The sequence below is a fragment of the Leptonychotes weddellii genome, chromosome 3, assembly GCF_054177405.1.
Source record: "Leptonychotes weddellii isolate Sample4059 chromosome 3, ASM5417740v2, whole genome shotgun sequence".
Taxonomy (NCBI): Eukaryota; Metazoa; Chordata; class Mammalia; order Carnivora; family Phocidae; genus Leptonychotes; species Leptonychotes weddellii.
Window position 1 is genome coordinate 26,939,369 of NC_138371.1, and position 27,487 is coordinate 26,966,855.

At 38.0% G+C, this 27,487-nt stretch overlaps 1 protein-coding gene across 16 annotated transcripts in view; it reads left to right on the plus strand.

Moving 5' to 3' along the window:
* Window positions 1–27,487, plus strand: part of INO80D (INO80 complex subunit D) — a 67,661-nt gene that overhangs the window by 2,060 nt on the left and 38,114 nt on the right. For 4 of the 16 annotated variants that reach the window (XM_081813794.1, XM_081813791.1, XM_081813795.1 and 1 more), the window contains exons 2-4: window positions 14,879–14,971; window positions 15,077–15,323; window positions 20,046–20,779. In XM_081813794.1, the coding sequence (XP_081669920.1) occupies window positions 15,106–15,323; window positions 20,046–20,779 (952 nt within the window). In that variant the 5' untranslated portion in view covers window positions 14,879–14,971; window positions 15,077–15,105. The other 12 variants (XM_081813802.1, XM_081813804.1, XM_081813805.1 and 9 more) reach the window with 9 other exon arrangements.

Here is a 27,487-nt window from a genome sequence, read left to right on the forward strand (position 1 = left end):
TAGTGAAAAGCTACCACTTGCAGAGCAATAGATAACCCATGACTTGGTCTGACTTCTGTCAGGCGTGGAAGTGAGACTCCTTCTGTGATTCTTACTAAGTGTGGCTTCTTTTCCTTTTGTCTGCCTAAAATAAAACTCCTTCTGTTTCTCCACAATGATAGATACCCAGCCAGCTAGCATTTTACTTAAGGAAAGCTTGATATTTGAGGTTGTATGGATTTCATACAAAAATGCAAACTGCATTTAATGGTTGTTTAACTTTATTGATGAATTGAAATTGCGTATTGACTCGGATATTTTCATAGACTTGTGTACCCGGAATTGTTACTTCTATTATAGCTTCCCCTTATTTTTAGAGCATGTTGGAATGAAGAAATCATTCAGTGAGTCTTTTTTCCTAGAACATTTTAGGATTTAAAAAGATCTCTTTGCCCCGTAATTTGATATCTTTAAGGTATATTGTCGACTTTACATTTCTAAGCTTTCAAAAGCCTTATATATACAAATCCTGAAAGTTTTCTACTTTCTCCCCTCCTGTCCCAAACCTACATAAATTTCCTAATCTAATCACCTCGTGGGCTACTTTATTATTCCTGAGGGAATGGAGGCTTTGATATTTTTCAAAGTTACATTTTATTGGAAACTAATAAGACTTTCAGAGCAAATAATTGAATTAATTTTAAATTGCGAAGGTAATGTATTTTTCACTATTAAATATTTAGTTTCAAAAGTAGATGTTTATTTTAATTTGTAAGTCTGAAATAATCACATTTTATTTCCTCTGAAAGATTGTATAAGGAAATTTGTATACTCCCACCCCAGCTATTTTCCTCAGCAAATCATTTTGGAGAAACGAAATACTACTATTTTAGAGAAATGAAATTTTAATTTATATGGATTTTAAAATTTCAAAGTCAGAGCACTCAAAATTAACCATGAGGTTTCAAAAAAAGTGCTGATCCATTCATTCTTACCTGAGATATTCCCCAAGGGTTCACAGCTCTCACTATCCAGGTTCGGAACAGTAGTTATGAATAATGAGAGGTCATTTATATCTGAATACAGTTAGCAATATTGTCAGACACGTAACACCCCGTTTTTCCCCCCACACACCTGGTAACTTGTAAACAATAGATGAATAGGTGAGACTGGGTTGGAGGCAGCCAATTGTCCCCAAAGCAGATACTCTGCTGCTTATACAATGGAGTCACATTTAAGTCCTTGTAACTTATGCTAATGCCATCCTGCTTTGCAAAACAAACAGCAGTGGAGTCTCCTTCCCACTCCCTTCAGGTATGGGTCTGTCCCAGAGTCCTCGCTGTCCTGGCTGATTTTAGAGATAATGCTTCTGGCTCTTTTGAGACACTTGCAGAGATAACTATTGACTAAAGCAGAAAGTTAAAAACCGTAGGCCTCTGTCTTTTCCCACCTTCACTTACTATGCCAGACTTCTTGGTTCTGATTCTTTCCCAGAATGTGGTTTGTTTTTGAACAGCTTCTCGGTTAAATTTTATTTGTCGCGTGGTATCCTGCAGTCAGACACATTTGGACTGGGCTTTGGGTTCTGATCCCAGCTCTTCCACGGGGTGGGTTTCTTAATCATTGGTTTCTTTATCTGTAAAATGGAAATATAACATTTTCTGATATAAGGATTAGATGAGATAGCCTATGTGCTTGGCTCTTAGTAGGTCCTCATTATCTATTATCTATTAACCCACCTTAACCTTTTTTTATTAAAACCATTTAAATACCACCTCTCTTATTGGCTTGTTTGCTTTTTTTCTGACTAAAAGTTATACGTGCTCGTTTTCATCCCACTCAGACCTATTTTTCACGCTCAGGAGGTAACTAACCACTGTTAACATTTTTTGTTGTGTTTTCTCTCCTTGTGTGATTGCGTGTACATGGAACTTAATCTTAGGATCTTCCATTTAACAGCTTTGTGTAGTTTTGTGTTGGCTAAGCATTTGCGCTCTGACGTCAAACTGGCCTCGAATCTCATGTGACTGGGACGAATTGCTTAATTTCATTAAATCTCAGTTTCTTCATCTGTGAAAAGGGGTGATAATAATACCTTTTACATAGGGTTGCTGTGGCCATTAAATGAGGAATCGCACATAGTTTCTAGAATGGTGCCTGGTGCATGACTTTTATATAATATTTTCCTCTAAAGATTTTTACTATTCTGGATGTGAGATTTTTTTCAATGTGAGTAAGTTCTTGGCTCTGCAGATATTACTAATACTAGTAAGTATTTGAGCACAGATAGAGTAGTATAATTACCCTTCATGGGGCAGATAACTGTTTTTGTGCCAGTAAAAAGTTGGCAGTGTGTTCCTAGAAGTCTCAGCAGCTCGATGGTGGTCTAGCTGTTGAATTCTGTGAGTTGGCAGATGTAAAGGATTGGTAAGTGCACCAGCGGGCAAAGTGGGTTTACTTCTAGTTGCTCCTTTGAGGCTCTTGCAGTTCTCGGCCTGCTTGGGTGTGTCCTGCATAGCTTTGAGGAAGCCCTAGTCTGTGATTTTGGTGGGCTTACCTTGGGAGGGTGGGATGTTTGCCTGAGGCATGATGGGAGTTGCCAGAACCAGTGTCGTCTCATTCACTTTACCGGATTAGCTTCCTCTTGGTCGCTGTGGCCTTGTAATACAAAGACACATTCTCTGCCCTTGAGGAGTTTTTAGTCTAGTGGGAAAAAAAAAAGGCTGACATTCACCACATTGAATGATAAGGGATAGATTAGCCTGGAGGAAGAAAACCTATTTATTCTGGCCTAGGGGTAAGCCTTAAAGAGAAGAAGGACTTTCCAGGATTTCTAGGGTTTCTGCCCTAAGCGAATGGGAGGAGTTAGAAAGGCATTCCAAGAGGTGGGACCTGCTCCTATGAATAAATGCCTGAGGACAAAAGAGTATTCTGTGTTGCAAATTGTAGGAGTAGTAGGAATAGGAATAAATAGTGGGAGGGGGAGAGGTCTTCCTGGCCTGGTCCTAAGGAGTTTACGTGGTGGGCTCTGGATTTTGGATTCCTTTTACGTTCCTACGCAGACCCTGAAGGCCTTTGGCCAAGTAAATTATTTACGTTTTAGAGGATCCGAGTTGTACAGAGTGGAGTGAAGGAGGGCAAGACTGGAACAGGCCAGTGAGGCAGCTGCAAAGAAGAGATGGAAGGTTGGAACTGAGGCCTTGGCATTGACAGTGGAAATGGAGAGAAGTCAGTGGAGAGACTGCTCACCGAGGTAAAGTGGTCCGCATAGGCTGGCCCGACGTAGATTGGGGGATCATCCGCACGGGGATGACAGCTGAGGCTGTAGAAGCAGAAACATTTGGCTTAGTCTGGTTCTTAATCTTCTGGGGGAATCTGATGAACTCTGTGGATTCTTCTCCAGAAGAATGCATTTATGCATGTTTACAGTTCGTGCATGTGGCTTGAAACTTGGGATCATAACCTGTAGTCTGGGGGGAGATGTAGAGTGGAAGGTAAAATGAAAGGCTGTAGAAATGTTTTGTTTAATTCATTTTTTTTGTGTTTGTGACTTTATCACTGCCATTTCATAGATGAGGAAATAGATTTACTTGCTCAAGTTCAGTCAGGCATCTTTATTTTAACAGTTTAATGGGCTGCTAACATTTTGTGGGAAAACCTGGATTTCGACCTTTTGAAAAGTCGCTAAGATTTAGAAACCTTGGGTCTGCGGTTTTTTTCCCCTTTTTTCTTTTCTTTTTTAAAAAATCACAACAACTTGCTGGAGCTGGTTTGAGTGAGTCCCTTTTAGATGAGCAAAGTTTGCCAGTCTGTCCCTGGCCCGCCCTTGTGGCGCATTTAGGCATTTCATCTTGTATCCCTACAAACTAAGAAGAAGAAAATCTTGGGGAATATTGACATTTAAGTGTGGGAGCAAGAAAAAGGAAGCCACTGAGCTGCCAGAAAGGAGAGATTTTCAAGAGAAAGTGGTCAACAGTGTCAGATGCTGCAGAGAGGTTAAGTAAGATAAGGATGGAAAAGTGTATGTGAAATTTAGCAACAAAGACGCCCTTAGTTTCAGAGTCTTAGAACAAAAGAACTTTGAGGACTATAGTTATAACTTAGTTTTTCTAATGGTCCTACAGTATAGGGTTTCTGTAACGATCGAGAGTGACTGTGGCGTGGACAGGAACTCAGCATTTGTTGTAAAGGATTGTTATATGGAGCTCATCAGTGCTGTAACCAGATCAAGCACTGCTCATTAGTATTTTCCACCACAAGAATATCAGTATATAGATGCTGTATAGAAGGTAAAAAATATTTTTAACGTTGGATTCTTAATATAGATTAAAGGAAACAATTCTTAGCGGATTCTGTTACCCTAGCCCCAAGAAGGTGGGAGGGCCTGACTTAATGGAGAATAACCCTGTACCATTCAAAAAAGCACGAGCAGCTGCAGAGTGCATTTTAGCCCTGTAGCTTCTAGATTAAAATGATAATACCAATAAACTACTACTTACTGCTTCTAATAGTAGTTAAGATTAAGTGATTACTACGTGCTGGGTACCGTGCTAAGTATGGTTCATGAAATACCTAATTTAATTCTCCCAAACGACTCAGTGAGGTACATGCTGTTATAGTCCTCTCTTTACATACGAGAAAACTGGAACCTAAATAATTTGCCCAAGGTCACACACCTATTAATTAGCAGAACCAGATGGGAGCACCATCTCTGATACCCGCTAGAGCCGAAGAGTGCTCTCAACTGCTACGTAAACTATGCTTAAATGAATCAGCTAAGGAACTCAACTAGTGTAAAGGCCATTTTTTATTTAAATTCATTATGCAGACTTATTTGTACAGTGCTGTTTGAGCATAGATATTCAGTAAGCACTTACTTGGTTTAATTTTGAACTTTATGATGAGTATTTATGTTTTGAGATGATAGACAATTTTTCCCCTTGATCTTTTTCTTCAGATCACATCATTGGGCAGATTTTCATCATTTCCGAGTCCAGTTTTACCACTTTTCACATTTATATGTGGGATGTTAGTTTTTTGTTTTTGTTTTTTAGTGAGTACACTCAACTGTTTAGTATCTCATTACCTTTTTTAGCTCCATGAAGTTGAGTTAAAACTTACTTCAACAAAAGCTTAAAATGGGGAGAAAAGTTTTTTAAAACCTGAAAGTATATGACTCTGGGATAAGTAAATGTTTTTTTTTTCATTGTATTAAATATATTAGAAAGCTAACATTCTGGGAATTTAGGTGCTGATTTAAAAAAATTGTAAGGTATGTTGTTGGTCTAGCTCTTAAAAGGGGGTAGAATATAAAATTACAGATAGCAATTAGGGGAAAATGCTGTGGCAGTGGAATGAACACGCTTCTGAAACACGAGACTCGAAAGAACAGTAATGACATACAGAGTTTCCACATGGATGTGGTACATGGCAGTCCCAAAGAGAATAATGTTCATATTTTGGTCAGATTGGTTTATGTGTTGCTGTGGGGAGACTGAAAGGGCCATAGGTTGCTTTTGTCAAAAGCTTGTCTTTTTCTCCCTGCTAATGTCTTATTCCTCTATATTTGTAAAGAAGAAACTATGGAAAGAAAACATTTTATTTTCTAATTAAACTCAGCATAGAATATCAAGGAAGGGTTTTTTTTTGTTTTTTTTAAGATTTTATTCACTCATTTGAGAGAGAGAGAGAGAGAGCATAAGCAGGAGAGGGAGAAGCAGGCTTCCCGCTGAGCAGGGAGCCCAACGCGGGGCTCGATCCCAGGACCCCGGGACCATGACCTGAGCCGAAAGCAGACGCTTAACCGACTGAGCCACCCAGGAGCCCCTAAGAGGGTGTTTTTAAGATTTTACACTTAACCGTTATTTCCTGCTCTTGAATTCCAGTATATGGATATGTTTGCCATGAAAATATTGGTTCTGTGAGACTGTTCTCAGTAATGAGTCTAAAGGAGCCGCTTAACTGACTTTTGCCTTTGGGTAATAAATAAGGGTGTATATTCTACTGCCGCTCTAAGAAGTGCTTAATTACTTGCATTCTCTTCTTTACGGAAGCATAGATCCACTTGTATTCCAAACAAGTTATTTCCACAGCTGAAGGTAATATCTACAGTTGCTGTTAATAAATTGAGTATGGTTGGGATTTTTTTCTTCTTTTTTGAAGTGATACTGATCATGTGTTAAAAAGTAGAGCTTAGGGTATAGCTTTTCTTCTTCATGGATTAGACCATGCAGTAGTGTTTAAATATTAGGGTCTGTAAGAATTTGATTAAGATCATGTGGACTTTATATATCTTTTTATTTTATTTATTTATTAAAATATTTTATTTATTTATTTGAGAGGGAGAGAGAGCAAACGAAAGCGCAAGAGCAGGGGGAGGGAGAATTGGAATCCCTGCTGAGCAGGGATCCAGATTTGGCGATTCAGGGCTCCATTCGGTGATTCGGGGCTCCATCCCAGGATGCTGGGATCATGACCTGAGTCTAAAGGAGCTGCTTAACTGACTGAGCCACCCAGGTGCCCCAATATATCTTTTTTTTTTTTTTTAAGATTTTATTTATCTGAGAAAAGAGCACAAGCAGGGGGAGGGGCAGGGGGAGAGGAGGAAGCAGACTCCCCACTGAGTGGGTAGCCCAACATGGGACTCGATCCCAGGACCCTGAGATCATGACCTGAGATGAAAGCAGACACTTAACAAACTGAGCCACCCAGGTGCCCCTCCGCTATATCTTACAACAAATGTTAAGGAGTGAAGGCTATGTGAACTTCACCTTTGGAGTTGGGGTAAAGAACTTCGATTGTAGACGGCTGCATGTAAAAAATGAAAAAAAAGTAGGCTTTTTTCCCTGAAATCTGCCTTAGTGCTTTTGTTATGATTTCTTTAGTTAAAAAGAAAAACCTGTAAATGTAGAGAAGACCGGATGAATAGTTGTTTCCAGTTAATAGACGTAGTGATTTTGATATAAATAATACTCATTTAGTAGGAAGTTCGATTTTTGAAGCAGAGGGCCATTTTCCTCCAGCATTTGTTACTTTTTATGGTATACAAAGTGAGTCTGAATACATTAGAGGATTGGAAATACTAAGTATGAAGATTAAGTTGAGCCTTTTTTTTTTTTAGAGAGAGAACTTTTTTTTTTTTTAAGAGAGAGTGAAAGAGAACACAAGGAGGAGGGGGGCAGAGGGAAAAGGAGAGAGAATCTTAAGCAGGCTCCACGCCTAGCACAGAGCCCTATGCGGGGCTTGATCTCACAACTCTGAGATCATGACCTGAGCTGAAATCAAGAGTCAGTCACTAAACTGACTGAGCCACCCAGGCACCCCTAAATTGAGCATTTAAAAGAGGGATTTGAAAATGAAGTGTTGATTGTTCAAAAGGAAGATGGAAAGAATGATACAGAGTTGGCTTTTAGTAGGATTTTAAAATACTAAAAGTCAAAGAAATGGGAAGAAAAAATCACAGGTAGATAGAAAAAAATTAAGGTTCAATAGAAGTTGTTTATAAAATGTTGAAATTAAACCCCTTTTTATAATGTCATAGAGGTGATTAGTGAGAGTTTTGGCTCCTTGTGGCAAATACTGAAGGAGGGCAGTTGGGTAGATTAATGAATTCTTCGAGTTAGAAAGAAGTTGAATAGGCAGATTTTAATGCATTCTTTTATTTAAGATTTTATTTATTTATTAGAGAGAGAGAGAGCATGTGCGCGCACAAGCATGGGGGCGGGGCGGGCGGAGGGATAAGCAGACTTGCTGAGCATGAAGCCGGCTGGATGCCCTGGGATCAGGACCTGAGCTAAAGGCAGTTGCTTAACCAACTGAGTCACCCAGGCACCCCTGCATTCTTGCGTATTTTTTAAACATTATTTGCTGAATAGACATTGGATGCCACATTATATGACATCTATTTGATGTTCATGAGATATTCTGGAATATTCAAAAACTTTCACGTTTCTAAATTACACTTTCTCTTGCTGTATGACTGTGGCTATTAGAAATTATTGTATAGACTATTTGAAGTCCTGATTTAGTGATTTTTAAAAGAATTATTTAATGATCCCTGGGTGAATCTAGTAACCTTTGTTTTAGGTAGACCACCAGGAATTAAGAGTTATTGTCACAGAAGCTGTTGATGTAAGTGGCTGTATTTGTTGAGCACCTATTAACTTCTGGGCACTGTGCTAGGCCCTGGGATGTATAGTGATGAACCGAAAATTGTTCGTCTCTTTGGGAACTTTATTTTTTAGGTGGGAAGACAACAGAAGAATAAGCAGTTACAGAATGTGATGATTGCCAAAACAGGGAAATGCATGGAGCACGTAACTAACTCAGCCTTTGGTAATCTGCATGTGGCGTGACTAAGCTGAGTCCTGAAGCACTGGCCTCCAGCTGGCCGGAGATGGGGGGCACACAGAGAGGGAAGATGTCTACTGCTCTGGGCAGAGGGAGCAGCCTTTTAGATCTGATGAGACTAGAGGAGCCTGGGTGCTCAGAGCTGTGGGTGAGGTCCTCTAGTTGTGCACTTCCTTTTGAACCCATCTCATCTTAGAGACTGTATCTTCTAAAGGTGAAAATTGTCTTTTTTTTTTAATTTAAGTTTTTATTTTAATTCCAGTTAACACACAGTGTTATATTAGTTAAAAATTGCGTCTTTTGCTGTTATATTTTCCACAGCTTCTGAGAAAATGATGGGCTTTTCACAAGTGTTTAATAAATACTTGCCATTAAAGCTAGAGTCATGTGGATTTCACATAGTGAAATCAATTGAGTCAAGTTTATTAACTTTTTTAATAGCATATTGATTCTTTAAAAATAGATTACAAAAGTAATGTGTTTATTATAAAAAATTAGATAATACATTTATTTTATGATCTTGGTTTTATTTTGGTATATTTTACTATGCAGATTTTTTTTTTTTTTTAAAGATTTTATTTATTTATTTGAGAGAGAGAGCACATGAGAGGGGGGAGGATCAGAGGGAGAAGCAGGTTCCCTGCCGAGCAGGGAGCCCGATGCGGGACTGGATCCAGGGACTCCAGGATCATGACCTGAGCCGAAAGCAGTCGCTTAACCAACTGAGCCACCCAGGCGCCCCACTATGCAGAATTTTAAAATAGATTTCTGGTTAATGATGGTGGAATACTGACATCTTTGTTCTCTCTAAACCAACTAGAAATAATAAGGAGCATGAGAAACAGAAAAGCAGCTCATTCTTTGATAACTAACAAAATCTTATAACCAGAATTTGTGAATTAGTGCCGGTAAGTGCAGTGAAAATTGAACCAAAGCAGAAGGATGACAGGAGAGCATGAACTCAGGCAAAGTGAGGGCACAGCCTTCTGCCAAGTGGCTGACCCACCATGGGAACAAAACCAATAAGCCGCATATGTGGAATGACAAAGTTGGTATGTACATTGGGCTCCCTGAGTGGCAAGAGGTGAGGCTGAATTACGGACTGTGCAGTCATACTATTTTTTTCAAGAAGTTTAGAGTGGAGGAGAAACTGGCGGCAAGCAGCCTTACAGCTGCCGATCTTGGTCAACTGAAGAGGAATAAAGCCTACATTATCATCCCCTGAAAATCTATGGCATGTGGGCCTCTGTGAGTTGGGGAGGCGAGTTCAGCATTGAGTAGAGCTTCAAGGGAAGAGTGTTGGTGATAATCATTTTCAGAAACAGCACAGCAAGTGAAAATTATGAACAGAGTTCCCTATGGTGGGAGGTGGCATGTGAAGTTGAGGATGAGATATAGCTCCTCTGAGGCAGGAGTCTAAAGATGAGACACAAAAGCTCAAGAAATCAATGAGAAGACAACAGGAAGAGATAAGAGTGAACTGATGGAACCAGGTTACAAAATAAAAGATTCTTGTCATTATTAGAAATGAAGGTCACTTTCAAAGCAGCAGATACACACTCTAGCTGGGAATACTGGAGGTAAGCTTGAGAGATACGAGCAATCCAAACTGGAAAAGAGTAAAAATTAAGAAAGACTAGAGAGTAATAGATATGAAACATAGTGAATTTAGCATACCAGTAATTGATATCCCTGACATATAGAATCATTGAAGCAGAAAGAATTTGTCAAGACGTTAGGAGTTTCCCACAATAAAAGACCTGACATTTTAGAATGGTTTCTAGTCTTTAAATGTAAAGACTATTATTGGGTCAAAATGGAAAAAAAAAAAAAGTCCAGCCCCCTATAAAATAAGAGGCTGGCCTTACAAGCTTTTCCATTCTGTAACACGTGAAAAAACGCAGTCACTAGATAAAAAAGTATGACCCAAGAATTTTACGTCCAGGCAAGCTATAGTTTAATATCAATTGACACATGTTTCCAAACAGAAAAACTTCGGCTTAGTTCTCATTAACTTAGCCGTGCAGGTCAGGGGAGGGTGGGGGACAGGGCCGGAGAAGGGAGGAAACTTTTGAATCAAGAGATGAGTTGAAAACTGAGTTAAAAGGATTAGTGATTAGCATTAAATAAATTTAAATGTATAACTAATATTAATGCTAATATTAATATTGTGGCAATGTAGAAATATAAGGGAAAAATTCAGAGTTGGGGATTGGGTAGATGGTTACAAAAATGAAAATTTTTCTCATTCATAACATGAGATCAATCACAATAATGCTAAGTACAGCTGACCCTTGAACAACATGGTTTGAACTGTGCAGGTCCAAACTAGATTTTTTTTCTATAAATACAGTACTGTAAATGTATTTTCCTTATGATTTTCTTAATATTTTCTTTAGCTTACTTCATTATAAGAATATAGTATGTAAGACATATACATGAGAAATATGTATTAATGAACTCTTTATATTATCAGTAAAGCTTCTGGTCAACAGTAGGCTCTTAGTAGGTAAGTAAGGTCAAAAGTTATACTTGGATTTTTGACCAAGTAGGGTGTTTGTGCCTCTAATTCCTGCATTATTCAAGGGTCAACTATATACTAATTTTCTTAATGTGGAGTAAAGAGATGTTATCTAAAGGACATAGACTATAAATCTTCCAAGAAAACAGACTATATAGTGAAATATGTAATAAAAATTAAAAGGATTAAAAAAGATAAAATTATGACAAACTATTTGTCATAAACAAATACAAAATTATAAATTGGATAAACTAATTTATTAGAAGAAAATGACAGATTGGAGCAAAAAAGTTAAATCCATTAAGAGAGGCATCTGAAAAGGGACCAGCAAGTAATATTTTAGTAAGTTTATTGTATATTTACTTATTTAGTGAATTTTTTAGGTGTGGTGACCATATAATCTCTTTTGCAAGTACTCAGTTATACTGACAACGATGTGAAAGCAGCCATAGATAACATGTAAATGAATGAACAGGACAGTGTTCCAGTAAAACTATTTACAAAAATTAGTAGTGGGCCACATTTGTCCTGAAAGCCAGTTTGCTGACCCATGATCAGAAGACTTTTAAAGTAAAAGGTTAATAGCATGATACATGGAATAACAACATACCTTGGAAACATTCTTTTTCAAGCATACCTATTAGACCCCAAAGAAAATATCTGTCAAATCCAAAAAGCAGAGATATATGCAGATTATGCTCTTTTTTTTTTTTTTTATGCTCTTTATTCTTAACTAGAACTAAAGCAAAAGAAAGTATAAAACTTTGCCGTCTGAGAAAATGAAGTAACCCTTGGGCCAAAGGAAAAATTGAAAACTCAAATCCAGATCAACTAGAAAGTACTGATAATCAAAATTCTATGTTGTACCTCTGGGATATGACTAAAGCAGTACTCTTGAGGAAAAGTCATAAATAAAAATAAAGTACTAAGCAAGAAAAGATTGAGATAGATAGTTCAGCCCAGGAAGTTACCAGAAAAAACCCCCACAAAAAAAGAAAGTAGAAAGAAGATACTAGCAAATATAAAAGCAGAAATTGATGAATCTAGAAAACATACATGGAGGTACTAATAAATCCAAGAGATCTGGCTTTTTTATTTATTTGTATTTTTGAAGATGTTGGTAACAATATTAAGCAGATAAACTCCTGTTGAGCCTAATCATGAACAAAGGGAGAACTTACAAATGTCACCTGTGTATGAATGCACACAGAATATGAGATTGAATCACAGGTATTTAGGAAATTAAATGTAAGTGGACATATTGCTAAATTGTGTGCAGGTAAATTTCAAAACCTGATGTGCACAAAAAAGCACTGTGAGGCCCAGGCAACCTTCTAAGGAACATGATAACTACAGTGCTTTTTAACTTGTTCCAGAATATAGAAAAAGGGAAAGGTTTTCTAAGTTACTTTTTGAACTATTATTTTGATACCAAATTCTGAAAAAATATTTTAAAAAACCCCTAAGCTCTAGACCATTTTCAAATTACAAGAATCCTAAAAATTAGCAAATGTAATTTAGCAAAGAGAATAATACACGATGACCAAGTTCTCACTATGAAGTATCAGGAATACTAAATACATCAGTATTGGGAAATACTAAATGCCATGTTTTTAACAGTACAAAAGAGAAACATGATTTTCTCTCAAGCTGAAAAAGAATTTGGTAAAATTAACCATCATTCTGAGTTTTTTTTTTTTTAAGAAACAACTCTTAATAAAACAGGAATTACTTGATACTTCCTTAACATAACAGGAAATAAATTTTATGGTAAAAGCTTGTGTTATTTCTACCATTGACTGTAAGCAATGGTAGGAATAACAGTGGTCCCCATTATTATTAACATTATTCCAGCAGTTCTGGCCAATTCAAATGGGGGGAAAAAAAAGATGTATAAAAATTGGAAAGAAAGGGGAAATCATCAGTCTAGATACATCACATGTGATTGTAGATCTAGAATATGTCTTAAAAGTGAAGGTTGTCCTTCATATCCCTCCCATCCCTGCCCCCAGTCTTTCTATGATTTATAAAATATTCTCATAAGATAGATATATTGGCTACTTTTTTCACTTATATCCAGTGTATTTTTTTTCCCAAAGTTCATACAGGTTTACTTGAACTAATTTACGAAATATTTAATACTGACCAGGTGGATGAGCAAGCCAAAGAGAGTATAAAAATGAAACAGCATGGGGCATCTGGGTGGCTCAGTCGGTTAAGTGTCCGACTCTTGATTTTGGCTCAGGTCACGATCTCAGGGTTCTGAGATCTGGGTCCCACGTCAGGCTCTGTGCTGGGCATGGAGCCCCCCACCTTAAGATTCTCTCTCTCCCTCCCCTTCTCTCCCTCTCTATTAAAAAAAAAAAAAGGAAAAAAAAAAAGCATGGGTTTGCTTTGAAATATTTCCTGTCCTTGAGCATCTAGACCTTTAGGGCAGTTAAATTTTTAATACAACTTTTTCTCCTTGTATCCTAATAAAGTAAAAAGGGAAAGCTCTTATTTTTGTTTTGTTTTGTTTTTTAAGATTTTATTTATTTATTTGTCAGAGAGAGCACAAGCGGGGGGAGCGGCAGGTGAACGGGTAAGCAGGCTCCCTGCTTAGCAAGCAGCCCAATGCAGGACTCGATTCCAGGACCCTAGGATCATGACCTGAGCCGAAGGCAGACGCTTAACTGACTGAACCACCCAGCCGTCCCGAAAGCTCTTATTTTTGATTTACATTGATATCTAATTAGGTTTACTCAGCAATGAATGTGATTTTTATTAACTAAGCTAATACTTCAGTTGTTTTTTCTGCTACAGTGAAATACTCAAAGGCAATAGAAATTCTCTATCACCAACAGGTAGAATGTAAGTAATAAGAAGCATTGACATTTTTTAATAACCTCATTTGTTCAGTGCTTAACATGCACTAAGCAAGGTAGTTGGTGTGTTGCATGCTTTGTATCCTTAGAGCAACCTGATGATAACATAGCTACTATTATTAGCCCTATTTTACAGATGATAAAACTGAGGCTGTATTATTTATTCAAGGTAACACTAAGTGGCAGATTTTGGCAAACGTGTCTTCTGACTCCTTTAAGCAGATATGTGTCTTGACATTTATGGGTATAAGGAATTTCATGCTCAGTTTTGTAAAGAAGAGCGTGTTCTGGAGTTTTTCTGTAGTTAGTATTCAAGCTATTCCATCAGCCCATCTGGATGACTTGTAGATTCTGGAGAAAGTAGATTAAACCACAGGGGCCCACTACAGCCTGACTTGACAAATCAGTTTTCACTGTAGACTGTCTTGGTGTTATAATATGGAAATGTTACTGCTGGCCATTCTGTGTGCAGAGAAGTAGTGGGTGTTACGTGGTTTCTTCCTTCCATTTGTTACTAAAACTCCAAACATTTCTTAAGTCCTGATTCTTACCCTATTTACGTAATTGGCTGCAGCATGTGGTATATAGCCATGCCCTGGATGGTGGAAGTGTAGTTAGGTGACTACTCTTTGGGCTCAAGAAGTTTACATTTTGGATGGGATAAATGTGGGGAAATAATTACAGGGAAAATGACTTCTAAAACAGGAATTTGCCCCCCCTTTTTGTATTTCATAGAAACATTTGTTGTAAATGGCCAAATATTTTGTCAACATATCAATATGTCAAATTTCTGAGGGACGTTTTAAGTCTACAGGTTCATTCCATTGGTATTGTGAAGAGATTTGCATTCTGAAAATAGATGTAGCATTCAACCACCAGTAATAAAATACAAAGACCTGCCGCCTTAATTTGTTTGAAAGAGCCCCGCTGGTTTGAGGTACTTGAAAGAACCTTCCCAGAGTAAAAATTACTTGGTTCAATTTGGAGGGGGGAGGTAACTTGGTATTTTATAATGTCTCTTACTATTTTAATTTCATATTGGGATGATGGATTACAAAGGAGAATCCATCCTGTTAGGAAGGGTGATATCCTAGTATTTGACTTCCCAGGTAAGTAAGCTTTTCTCGGTTCTATTTGTTAACTAGGCCTTTTGATATTTTTGTAGACAATCTGCTTCATCTTGATTCTGCAGCATTCCAAACTGTGGTATCCTTGGGGTTCTCTTAACATTGCAATGGTGCAGAAGATTTAAAATCAGGTATGGCTGTGGGGCCAGAAGTCCCTCAGTGAAATTCTCAACTTAAATCTGCCTTATACTCTCTGATTTATCATTTGGGTTTCTTTTTTTGTGGTGGTCTTTTAGCTGATGTTCACAAGGAATAGAGTCACGTGATGTATGAAGGGAAACATATACACTTCTCTGAGGTTGACAATAAGCCCTTGTGCTCATATAGCCCCAAACTGTGCAAGCAGCGGCGACTCAACGGGTACGCTTTCTGTATCAGACACGTTCTGGAGGACAAGACTGCCCCCTTCAAGCAATGTGAATATGTGGCCAAGTATAACAGCCAACGCTGCACCAACCCCATCCCCAAATCAGAGGATCGTCGGTAAGAGCTAATGATGGAAATCCATCTTTGATTTCATTCGTAGGCCTGGAATTTTCTTTTTTTCTTTTTTTCTTTTTGTAAATGTGAATTTAAGCATTGAGTTCTGGGATAATCTAAGTAAACCTTGGAATGCTTCTAAAGACAAGAGATGGCAGTTTTTAGAAAATGGAGGAGTGGGGAATTATTTGAAAAGTATGTTTGAGTGTGTTTGGTTTTTTTTTTTTAATTGGTTTAATAGACTTTAAAAGAAATTTTTCCTCAAAATCGTTGCTTGTGTTTGGTTTGCAGTCTTATGTAAAGTAGTTCCTGATTATGATAGAAATCTGCTTAAACAACAGAAATTATAGGAACTATTTAGGTGTTGTAATTAATGGTAATGATTTTGGAATTTTTTAATCTGTGCTGGAAAGGTAGCAAAGGGTATGTACTTATTGAAAAAGAATTATTCAAAAGAATGATTACTTGAATTATTGAGAAGATGTACTTTCAGACTTCTAAGCAGTGTTTGGCATTGTTCTGTAATCTTGCCTCTTTTGGTTAAAAGAGTTCCATATAAAGTATGTTTAACATAATTGAGAAACGGTATGTTTATAGTAAGAGTAGGCTTTATCACTAGGATTATGAATTTTTACTTGGTTGAATTAAAAAACATGGAGATGTTTTTAGAGAAAGAGTCTTAGGATAGTTATTCCTCTTTCATGGTCTCAGGAAAATTCAGACTATTTCATATATAATCTTTTTTTCATTCCTTTTTCTTCGGTTCTCCAGAAACCGTGTGGGCATTGTCGGATATTACAGAGAGATGTGTAATTATTCCCCAAAAGTTTCAAATACTGTTAACTTTAGGTAGAGAATGTGAACTTTTTACTTTAATCTTTAAAATATGTATATACAGCCTTCATCCTTGTTCCTATGCATAAACAGATGTCACCTGCATAAATGGGTTGAAAAGAAGTCATGTTTTGTATATGTCATGGTGAGCAATTTTTACACTTCTATGGTGAAATAAATAATTTGTGTTGATAGAGCTCCCACCAAAATGAGTATAGCATCATGTGGTGATTTGGGAATACTCCCTTGGAGTTTCTAATGCGCACTTAAAGCTTCACATTACGATACCTGAATGTTAGAAGCAGCTGCTCAGTGAGGCAAGGAATAAAATTTTAATCTCAGTTGAGAAAGGGACCACTGTACCTGGCTAAACATATCTGTCCAGCTTCTAGCAGACTTACCATGCCCGTTTCTTACCCCTGGCCTTTTTTAACTTGAAGAATTGATGAACTTGGATTCAGTTTTTACTCCAAGCTCCACTATAAACACATCTATAATTTTGTCCCTTTTTTTTTTTTTGAAGTTTATTTTATTTTTAAAGATTTTATTTATTCATTCGAGACACAGAGATACAGAGAGAGAGAGAGAAGAGAGCATGAGCAGGGGGAGAGGCAGAGGGAGAGGGAGAAGCTGGCTCCCTCCTGAGCCAGGAGCCAGATGTGGGGCTCGATCTCAGGACCCTGGGATCACGACCTGAGCTGAAGGCAGACCCTTAACCATCTGAGCCACCCAGGCGCCCTAAGGTTTATTTAAGTAATCTCTACACCCAACATGGGGCTCAAATTCATGACCCTGAGATCAACAGTCGCAGGCTCCTCCATCTGAGCCAGCCAGGCACCCCTGTAATTTTGTCTTAAATTCAGTTTACCACATTTGCAATTGTCCACATTGGATTTTTTTTTTTTTTCCATTTCAGCGGAAGCAAGTACTATCTTAATAGCTAGCAGCGAGAAGTAAAACAAGAGTTGCTCTGAATTTCTCCAAAATATTAATTCTCTGAATCATAGGTCTTCACCTTGATATTCAAAGTAGTTTCCTCTTTTTAGAACAAGAAAAGAAGGGGAAGGACTTGTGTGGCTGTATCAAAAGAAACTAAGCTTAAGTACTAAGTTACATAAATCTTTTCAGATTGGTTCAAACCAATGCAAATGGTATTAATATTTTTATTATTTGTAGGGTTGCTTGGAGATAAAGTAGACATCAGTAGGAGGTAATATTCTTATGTTGCCTCAAGAAATCCAGGTTGAATTGATATAAGGTCTAACGTGTATATAAATATTGATAGTTAATAACTACATTATATGACATAATATAGAAAAGATTGATATTCTTTTGAAAATAAGCTTTCATTATTGTTAATGCAGTTGTTCTTTGGACACTTAGGAATTTGAGATGGTTTTATGTATTATTATAGAAAACAAACTCCCAATGACTTTTAATTGATAAAATTATCTAATTGGTGGTCAGCTAAAGGAAGCTTCTTAGTTTCTGGTGTCTAACTTCTGGTATGTATTAAAAATGCTAACTTAAGGGATTCTACCTCTTTGAAATAGAGTAGTGTTATGTTCAGTAGGAGTACTGGTATAATTAAAAAGTAAAGTTCATTTTCTAATGTACTTGTGCAGTGGGAGGCTAATAAGGCTTATTACTGTAGCCTTGGTTTCTCAGAGGTAAGTGGTTTTATTAAATTGGTTATTTTATATAATTTAAAATTTGTTTACTCTAATTTTATATATTTTTTAGTAGTGATTTGTCAAGTTTTTTGTTTCCTATATGTTTACCATTTTCCTAGACAGCTTAATTAAGACATAATTCACATCTGATACAATTCACTCATTTGAAGTGTACAATTCTGTATTTTTTAGTATATTCACAGGGTTGTACAACTTTCATCACAGTTTAATTTACAACATTTTCGTCCCTTCAAAAGAACCCATTAGCAGTCACTCCCCTATATAGTTATTCAATTCATATTTGCATACTTCTTTTAAACACTGATCATAACGAAGTAAGCTGTTGTAATTCTAGCTATGAAAATTCTTTCCTTCTAGAAGAGGAAGTGTTTTACAAGTTCAGACTCTGTGTGGTAGTGCTGACAGAGTAGCTGGAGCAGGAGTTGAGGGTGAGGTTGAAGGAGGGCTGGACGTGCAGATTAGCCTCTGCCCTGTTACGTGAGGTGGCACAGAGCAGGCTCAGTTACCTGTTCAGGCTGCCCATGTGTAATGAGCAGAAAAATTTCATTTCCAAATTTAAAAACTATCCCACCTCATTTCTCCCCCACTAATCCTTTTGTTAATTTAAAAATGACTTGAAAACAATAACAAAAATCATGCAGTTATCCCTGAAACTTTTTCCTTTTTGGCCACAGCTTTATAAATCTATTCTGTTTAAGGTCTATGTGAGACCTAACCTAAACCCGCTAGGTGTGTATGTGCGAGTGTGCGTGCACACACACACACACACACACGGTGTAGATTCTTTTTACTGTCCGGAAAGCTTTTTCTTAATAGTCCTATTAAAATGGAGGCGTGTCTCTGAGAGATTTATTTCTAAGACAAGCCAACAAAACCATGTCTCTTGATGATTTGGTGAATCTGTATTTTTAACAGTTATTTAAAAATTTGTCTGATACGGCCCAGTGAGTTTCAAGATTGACATTAATTACTTTATTGCCATTTTTACCCAAACTGTGTTCTGTGGAGATAGCACAAGTGCACTACAATAAAAATAGATGCCCTTTTCAAGTAAGTTTGGGAAACCCTGCCAGATGGGTACATTGCCACCTTGAAGCGCAATGCACGTTTTCATACAAAATGCTTTGAGAAGTTGTTCAGCAGAAACAAACAACAAAATCGTTGTCTAATTCTGTTGAATCCAGCATTTTTCAAACTTATTTAAGCATGGAATACTCTTTTTATGGCATACTTGCTAATCTTCTGAACTGCATGAGGAATCCCAGTCTGGGAAACACTACTTTACTACCAGTTAAACGCCTCTAGGTTTTCAGTGTGGTTTATGGGAACAACATGCATTCTTCTTTCTTACTGAGTAGAAGGATTCTGTCCTTTTTAGTATTTTTAAAATACCATTTACATTACAAAAGTAACCTCATTGCTGAAGACTGTGGAGAGTCTCCTGAGCTTAGATTTTTCGTTTGAGTCTCAGCTCTGTTTCCAGAGCGGGGGTTTGGGGCAAGTTATTTAATTTTTATCAGCTTTAGCTTCCTCATCTGTATAAAGGGCATTATTTTAGTACCTACTGCAGGTATAAACATACTTCTCTGGCTGTTGAGGAACTCATTTCATCTATAATCCCTCTAACTAGTTTTATTATTTTACTTTCTCCTTCCCTCTGTATTCTTTATTTCTCTCTCTCAATCTGTGTGTGTATGTGTGTGTGTAGAATACACTGTAGGCACTTGGTATTTTTAGGGATTATGTCATAAGATCTTTGTGGATCTACAAATACTTGAATGACATTGGAATATATATAGATATATAGATAGGATTTTCTTTCCTCTCCATAACGGAGTTTTTAGAGATCCTTTAGACTTGATGAGTTCTTTTTGTGCTGTGAATACAAAATAACAATGCAGAGTGAGAAGCAATAGCTGGATGGTCATCCGGGGCCACTCAGTGTTGGAATGACTCGCTGCTGTCTGGCAGCCTCTGCACACACACAACTCACCTATTTGCTTTAGGAAAATTGCAGACTTTGAGGCATGCTTGAGAGTAGTAGAAGTTGTTTATGTTAAATCCATGAATGCCAATAGTTCCTATAGTCATGCATTTTTAATATATTAGGTAGGATTCACATTTTATACTATGTAGTTTTATATTCAACTTCTCTTAGTGTATATCATAAACATTTCCCTGTGTGTGTTTTTTAAAGGTACTGCAACAGCCACTTGCAGGTACTTGGCTTTATCCCGAAAAAAGAGAGGAAGAAAAAGAATGATCCTATAGATGAGGTGAAGGTCAGGCACCAGATGGATACCATGGCCTTTAGCCTGACGGTGCCCCCGTTGGCCTTGAAGATGCCCAACGGGCTGGATGGAATGTCCCTCTCTCCACCCGGGGCTAGGGTCCCTCTCCACTATCTGGAAACCGAGTTGGAAGACCCATTCGCTTTCAACGAGGAAGATGATGACCTAAAGAAAGGGGCAACTGTGAGAAAGAAGTTGCAGAGCAAGTTGGCCCAGAATCGGCAGCGCCAGAGAGAGACGGAGATTTTAAAAGTCCGACAAGAGCACTTTAGTCCCCCTCCTGCGCCTTCACAGCAGCAGGCCCCGCCGCAGCTCTCCCACCTGTCACCTTTAGCCTCGTCCTTGAAACCTCCAGCGCCACCGCCACCGCAGGGTGTAGTCTGCAAGTCCCCTCCACCTCCGAGCACCAGCCTACCAATGCAGGGAGTGGCCCCCACCACACACACTGTAGCACAAGCGAGGCCGCTGCCCCTCCGGCCATCCAGTAGGGCTCCCGCCGCGGACCCGCCCCGGACTGACCGGGTCCTCATGAAAGCCACAGCCTTCTCTCCACACTTCTCCTGCATAAGTCGCCTGCACAGACTGGTGAAACTGTGCACCCAGAAACATCAGTTGGACACTGATCTGTTTCCCCATTTAGGTGAGTTCTCTCGTTTCCCAGACTGTAACACAGCGTGCGCTTGCAGGGGAGGCTCAGTGTTCAGACCCACCGCATCTGTGATGCGGGTGGCGGGGCCCTGGGACCCGGGGAGTCCAGTGCAAGACTGTGTGTTTAGGGGGGCCGTCGTCAAGGAAATAGGCTAGTGGAGGGGATGATCCTTGGCGGACAGGATATGGAAGTAGGAGTCGGCAAATTTGGAATGGCAGTCACAGTTTCTAGTTTGTGGTAGCAACAGCGGTATCGAAAGGCAGTTGTGTTGGGTTCTCTGCCCCTGTGAGCTCAGCACCTGTGTCTGATGAAGTTTTCGACATGTCTTATCGTAGGACTTTGGAATAATGATAGCATTGTTAGTATCTGCTGACAGTTAAAAAACAAACAAACAAAAAACCTTGTAAAAAAAAATTCCCAAAGCGATGCCTGTTCATGATTTAAAAGTGAAAAACTACAGGTAAAACTTTAATGTAGTGAAATGTCTTTCCTTTATTGCTTCTGAATTTTCTTGCTCAAGAAAATCTCTCTGATCCCAAGTTCATACAGGTATTTTATATATTCTTTTTTTTTTTTTTTTAAAGATTTTATTTATTTATTGAATGAGAGAGAGAAAGCACGTGAGAGGGGGGAGGGTCAGAGGGAGAAGCAGGCTCCCCGCCAAGCAGGGAGCCCGATGCGGGACTCGATCCCGGGACTCCAGATCATAACCTGAGCTGAAGGCAGTGGCTTAACCAACTGAGCCACCCAGGCGCCCCTATATATTCTTATTGATAATTTGATTGTTCTGTGTTTGATTATTTAAACCTTCAATTCATTTGGAATATAGTCTTAAATATGGTGTGAGCTGTGATTCTAACTTTAGGAAAAATCATTTGCATGATGTGATAGTAATAAAAAAATAGGAAAAGAGGAATAGAGGAAGAAGAAATATAAATGGTTAGTAAACCAATGAACCTCAGTCCCCATAGCAGGTGTGGAAATGCAAATTAAAATAACAATTTCTATCAGATTGGCAAAAATTCTATCCAGTGTTGATGAGCCTTCTACATTGCTGGTGAATAATGTGGCAGTATTTACCAATTAAGAGTGTATATATAGCCAGCAAACTCACTTGTGGAACTCTGTTCCTATGGGTGAAAAAAATATCAGAATGTTAGGATATGTGTTCAAGGATGTTTATTGCAGCGTTGCTTGCAGTATTAAAAATTCTCAAACAACTTTTATAAGTAGATGTGCCTATTTTATATTAGCAAGTAGAAAAAAATCCAGGGGTATTGTATTACCCCATTTTTGTAAAAATAAAGTAAATAAACAAGGGACATCAGTGTGTCTGTTGATTAAGCATATGGACAGATAGATGTTTGCCTATTGGGGTGTAAGCATGGGTCTTTAACGTGTGAATGGTTATACACTACCAGGCTGTTAACACTGACTGTCAAGGGGAGGACAGAATTGGATAGGATGTGTTTTTACGGAGATGGGAATGGCATCTCTTCTTTATTAGAGTTTTATATTGTTTCACCTGTTACTAAGCCATGTATGACTTTTGGTAATTAAAACAACTAATAAAACTTAAAGAAAAGGTATATATAAAAAAAAAATAAAACACCCAAACCTTATTAATACCCATTTGTTAATGCCTTGGTATATTTCATATCTGTAAAATTGGGTTCCTGCTGTACATACAGTTTTATAACCTGTTTTAAAATTTTTCACAATGTACTATGAAGGTAGTAATTTTTCATATACAATGTAATTTGTCACAGCTGAATTCTTTCTCTAATTTAGGTTGTTTCCAGCTTATATTATTCTAAAGTATAGCTGTATAGCCTCATACTAAAATAATTACTGTCACATCTCTAATTTGTCCTTCAGACAGATTTCCTAGAAGCAGAATTGCTGATTCCAAGCTTTTGCATTTTTTTTAAAAGTTTTTTGATACAATGTTGTCAAATTTTCCTTCAGAACTATTTTGTCACATTACCCTTCTTTCAGCAGGGTATGAGATGACAGTTTCTCTCTATCTTTACAGTACTGGATATTGGTTATTATTGTGCCTTTGCAAATTTGATAGAAAATTTGCTTTAATTTGCATAACTTAGATAAGTGTTTCTCAAATTTTAGCCCTTAGAATCCCTTTACACCTAAAAATGGTTGAGGACACTGTAGAGCCTTTATGTATGTGAGTCACATTTGTTGATATTTACTGAATTAGAAGTTAAAACTGAGAAATTTTTAAAATGTTAATGCATTTTTAAAGATAACACCACATGTTAACATATTCTTTTTATGAAATAGCTATGTTTTCCCGAAAGAAAAGAAATATAATGCGAAGAGCAGCATTATTTTACATTGTTTTGTAAATCTTAATGTGTGGTTTGCTGGAAGACAGTTAGATTCTCCTGTCTGCTGTCGTCATATGTGGTTTTGATTAGTATGTAAAAATATGGCTTACACGTTTGGAGTTGGAAAAGGGAAGAATATTTTACTAGCTTTTTAAAAATAATTGTGGATATTCTTATTTGACCCTATACCGAAAATTGACAAATGGTAGTTTCTTAAAGATTAGTTGCAGTGTGAAATCTGAAACCATATCAAGGAATTTTGCAAATCATTACATTAAAATCCATTGATCTGCTTTGCACTTTGGTTTTTAAGATTTTATTTATTTATTTGACAGAGAAAGAGACAGCGAGAGAGGGAACACAAGCGGGGGAGTGGGAGAGGGAGAAGCAGGCTTCCTGCTGAGCAGGGAGCCCGATGCGGGGCTCGATCCCAGGACCCTGGGATCATGACCTGAGCCGAAGGCAGACACTTAATGACTGAGCCACCCAGGCGCCCTGCTTTGCACTTTGAAGGGATCTTTTTACCCATGCGTGATTTTGTAACATCATATATTGGTCATTTAGAAAATACTGGTTTACCTAGTTAAACATATATCCCAAATGTGGACATATTTCATTATACAAAATTTAAAAATCATACTCTCATGGGATGCCTGGGTGGCTCAGTCAGTTAAACATCCAACTCTTGATCTCAGCTTAGGTCTTGATCCCAGGGTCGTGAGCTCAAGCCCCGTGTTGGGCTCCACACTAGGGGGTGTAGCCTACTTAAAAACAAAACAAAATCACATTCTTTAATATTACCACCAATTTCGTCAGAATAGTCTGTTAGAAAGTTGTCATAGACTCAGTGATGACTTCAAGTTTTCAAAAAAAACCAAAATCAAGCTTTCAAGTGAAAATCTGAATTTCATTGTTGGCAACAAGTCCTGTCCATTGTTTTCCTTGAGGTGACAGTTTCACTGTGTTCATTTTAGAAAAAATGACTGTCAGATATCCAAGTCTTAGTAACCATAGTTTGTTGGTCACTCCTTCAAATAAAAATGGTGTCGAATGGAAAAAAAGCAGCTCGTTGAGGTCACAGTTACACCAGGTGCTGCAAGGGCTTTTCCTCAAGACAACCACCCTATGTTTGCGGTGTGCCACACAGGGGCTTTCTGACTCCACATGGAGTCACAGACACTGGTGTAAAGACGCGCAGTCAAGAACTAAGATTTAATAAACAGTCTTTAATATACCTATACCGAGCTTTGTCACAGATACTCTTTTTTTTTTTTTTTTAAGATTTTATTTATTTGTCCGAGAGAGGGAAGGAGTGTGTGCGTACAAGCAGGGGGAGCGGCAGGCAGAGGGAGAAGCAGGCTCCCCACCGAAGCGCGGGACTCGATCCCAGGACGCTGGGATCCAGACCCGAGCTGAAGGCAGACGCTTAACCGACTGAGCCACCCAGGCGCCCCAAGGATATTCTTAAAACTGTTATTTATTTATTTATGTATTTATTTATTTTACTACACATCGTGGTCTGAAACATAGAATGACTGCTCGTATAGTTTGGTCCCACCACCCTGATTCATGCTGAGGCGCCAGCAGATTGACCTACCATGTTTTTTGTTTTTGTTTTTTATCATCAGTGCAAATGCCAACACGGTGAAAAAAGCAGATAATGTCTTCTTATTTTGAAGATAGTGTTGACCTAAGGAACTCCCTAAGGAGGGTTTCAGGGACCCCTGGGGAATCTATGGACCATTCTTTAAGTGAGAACTGCTGTTTTGAGATAGTAGTTGTAGCTTTGAGTATTTGTTCATATGCTTTTTGGACATTTGTATTTCTTGTTTATTTTACGTTTTGAGTTTTTTCACTCATTTTTGTTGAAGGGCTTCTTTTTTTTTATTGATTTGGTATGATCTTTTTATACATATTTCATGTTTGTTGCAAAGCCTCTCTTCCCACTTGTTATTTGCTTTTAAATATCTATGATATAATTTTTTTGGAATTTAGGAGTTAAAATTGTTGATGTGTTCTGTTTTTTTAGAATTTTTTTCCTTTTGAATCAGACTCTTTGTTTTGTTTTATTTTGTTTCTTACTTGTCTGGGCTCCAAGAGTATGTAATATATTCACCCGTATTTTCTTTTGGTCCTTTTATTGTTTGATTTATTTACATTGTAGTCCTCTATTTGGAATTCATTAGGAATTAGTTTTGAGGCAAAATCTAACTTTATTTCTTCCCAAATGTTTGCCTCTTACTCCACAATGTACCTGTGTTATCTACTAAATATTTATTTATACTTTTATGTATTTATGGATGCTGGTAATTTTTTTAGCTTTTGAAACAAACTATGTTGTGTTAGAGGCTGGTTTTTTGTCATTTTGAACAGAATGAAAATTTACAGAAAAAGTATTGTCTTTTTTTTTTTAACGATTTTTTATTTATTCATTTGAGAGAGAGGGAGAGAGTGAGTAAGAGCACAAGCAGGGCGCAAGGTTAGAGGGAGAGGGAGAAGCAGGCTCCTCGCTGAGCAGGGTGCCCCACGCAGGGCTCCATCCCAGGACCCTGGGATCATGACCTGAGTCGAAGGCAGACGCTTAACCAACTAAACGACCCATACACCCCCCTCCCTTTTATTTTTATTTATTTTATTTATTTTATTTTTTTAAACTCAAGCATATTAGGGTCCTAGGTTTCAAAACAAAGGTTACTTTGGAGAAGCCAGAAAGTGTAGTGCACTGTTATGACCAAGTATAGTCTGCATTCATGTCAGCAAAGTATACTTTAAGAAAAATGCGATCTTGTAATCAGCCTTTACAGTCTCCTCTGGCCTGGTTATCTCAGTTAGTTATATTAAAACTAGTGATAATGAAGCCAAGATCAAAGGTTTGCTTTATTGGACAGTTAATTTCACAAGAGAAACACTTCCATCTTAGTTTTTACAACTTAGATCTTGACTTTTTCAGAGAAGATATAGGTGACTTAGTAGAAATTATTATGAATTATACAAAAACAATAAAAGATAATTTATGTCCTCATTTTAAAAGATACCGTACGTGTCACTTTGTGTTTGAAAGACCTCGCCTTTCAGTATCCTATCCTGAAGCTAATGCTATTGTGATTACTTGTTTTTTACTTTTTTTTAATCACTAATTATTTTAACTTTCTCTTTTTAAGTAACTTACTTTTTAAGGTGACCTAACATTTGGATAGTCCTCTTGGAACTAAATTTGAGGTTTCTTTATGCCAGTGGTAATGTGTTACTTAATTTTAAGCATTTATAATTTGCATTTCGGTTAACCTTTTCTTAATTTCCCTATTTGGCACATGTAAACTTACTTAAATTATAGAAGCAACCTGTGAGGTCCTTTCTAACATAACTGTCTAATGAAGGTGGTCTTCTGATTTTTGAGGGTCTCAAGAAGGAAGACCGAATACTAGTTATCAAGGTATCTAATTCAAGTCTCATAGCGGTATGAGTATATTTAAAGTTATGCACGTTAGGGCGCCTGGGTGGCTCAGTTGGTTAAGCGACTGCCTTCGGCTCAGGTCATGATCCTGGAGTCCCGGGATCGAGTCCCGCATCGGGCTCCCTGCTCCGCGGGGAGCCTGCTTCTCCCTCTGACCCTCGCCCCTCTCACGTGCTCTCTGTCTCTCTCATTCTCTCTGTCTCAGATAAATAAATAAAATCTTTAAAAAAAAAATAAATAAATAAAGTTATGCACGTTAGACTGTGCAACATCAGTATTTATCAAGACCTTTTCAAGATGCAAAACTTCTAAAAAGGTAAAACCTTTATGTTGGAAGCTAATAATTATCCAATCATTAAAATTAGTAGCATTTAACAAAATAAGTAAGCATTGTTCATCCTGTATTTCTCTATTGTCCCCTCTAAACTTGTTTTTCAGAATGCCACAGAATGTGGCAGCTGTTGTTTAAAAGAATTAAAAGAAAGCCCAGGCCACATTAGAAATAGAATATTGCCCTCTTACCCTTTCCTCTTCCTGCAGAGGGTAAGAGCCAGGGCAGGGCTCTGCCTAGTGGATGGAGTCCTTTTCCTCCGGAGGGGTTGGGGAAGGGGATGAAGTGTCTGCCTTTGACAGTTTATCCTAGGGCCCTTCTTTGTGGAAGTGTAGAGTGAATCCACCAGTGCATTTTGACTTCTTTCTTTTTTTTTTTTAAAGATTTTATTTATTTATTTGAGAGAGAGAATGAGATAGAGACAGAGAGCATGAGAGAGGGGAGGGTCAGAGGGAGAAGCAGACTCCCCGCTGAGTGGGGAGCCCGATGCAGGACTCGATCCCGGGACTCCAGGATCATGACCTGAGCCGAAGGCAGTCGCTTAACCAACTGAGCCACCCAGGCGC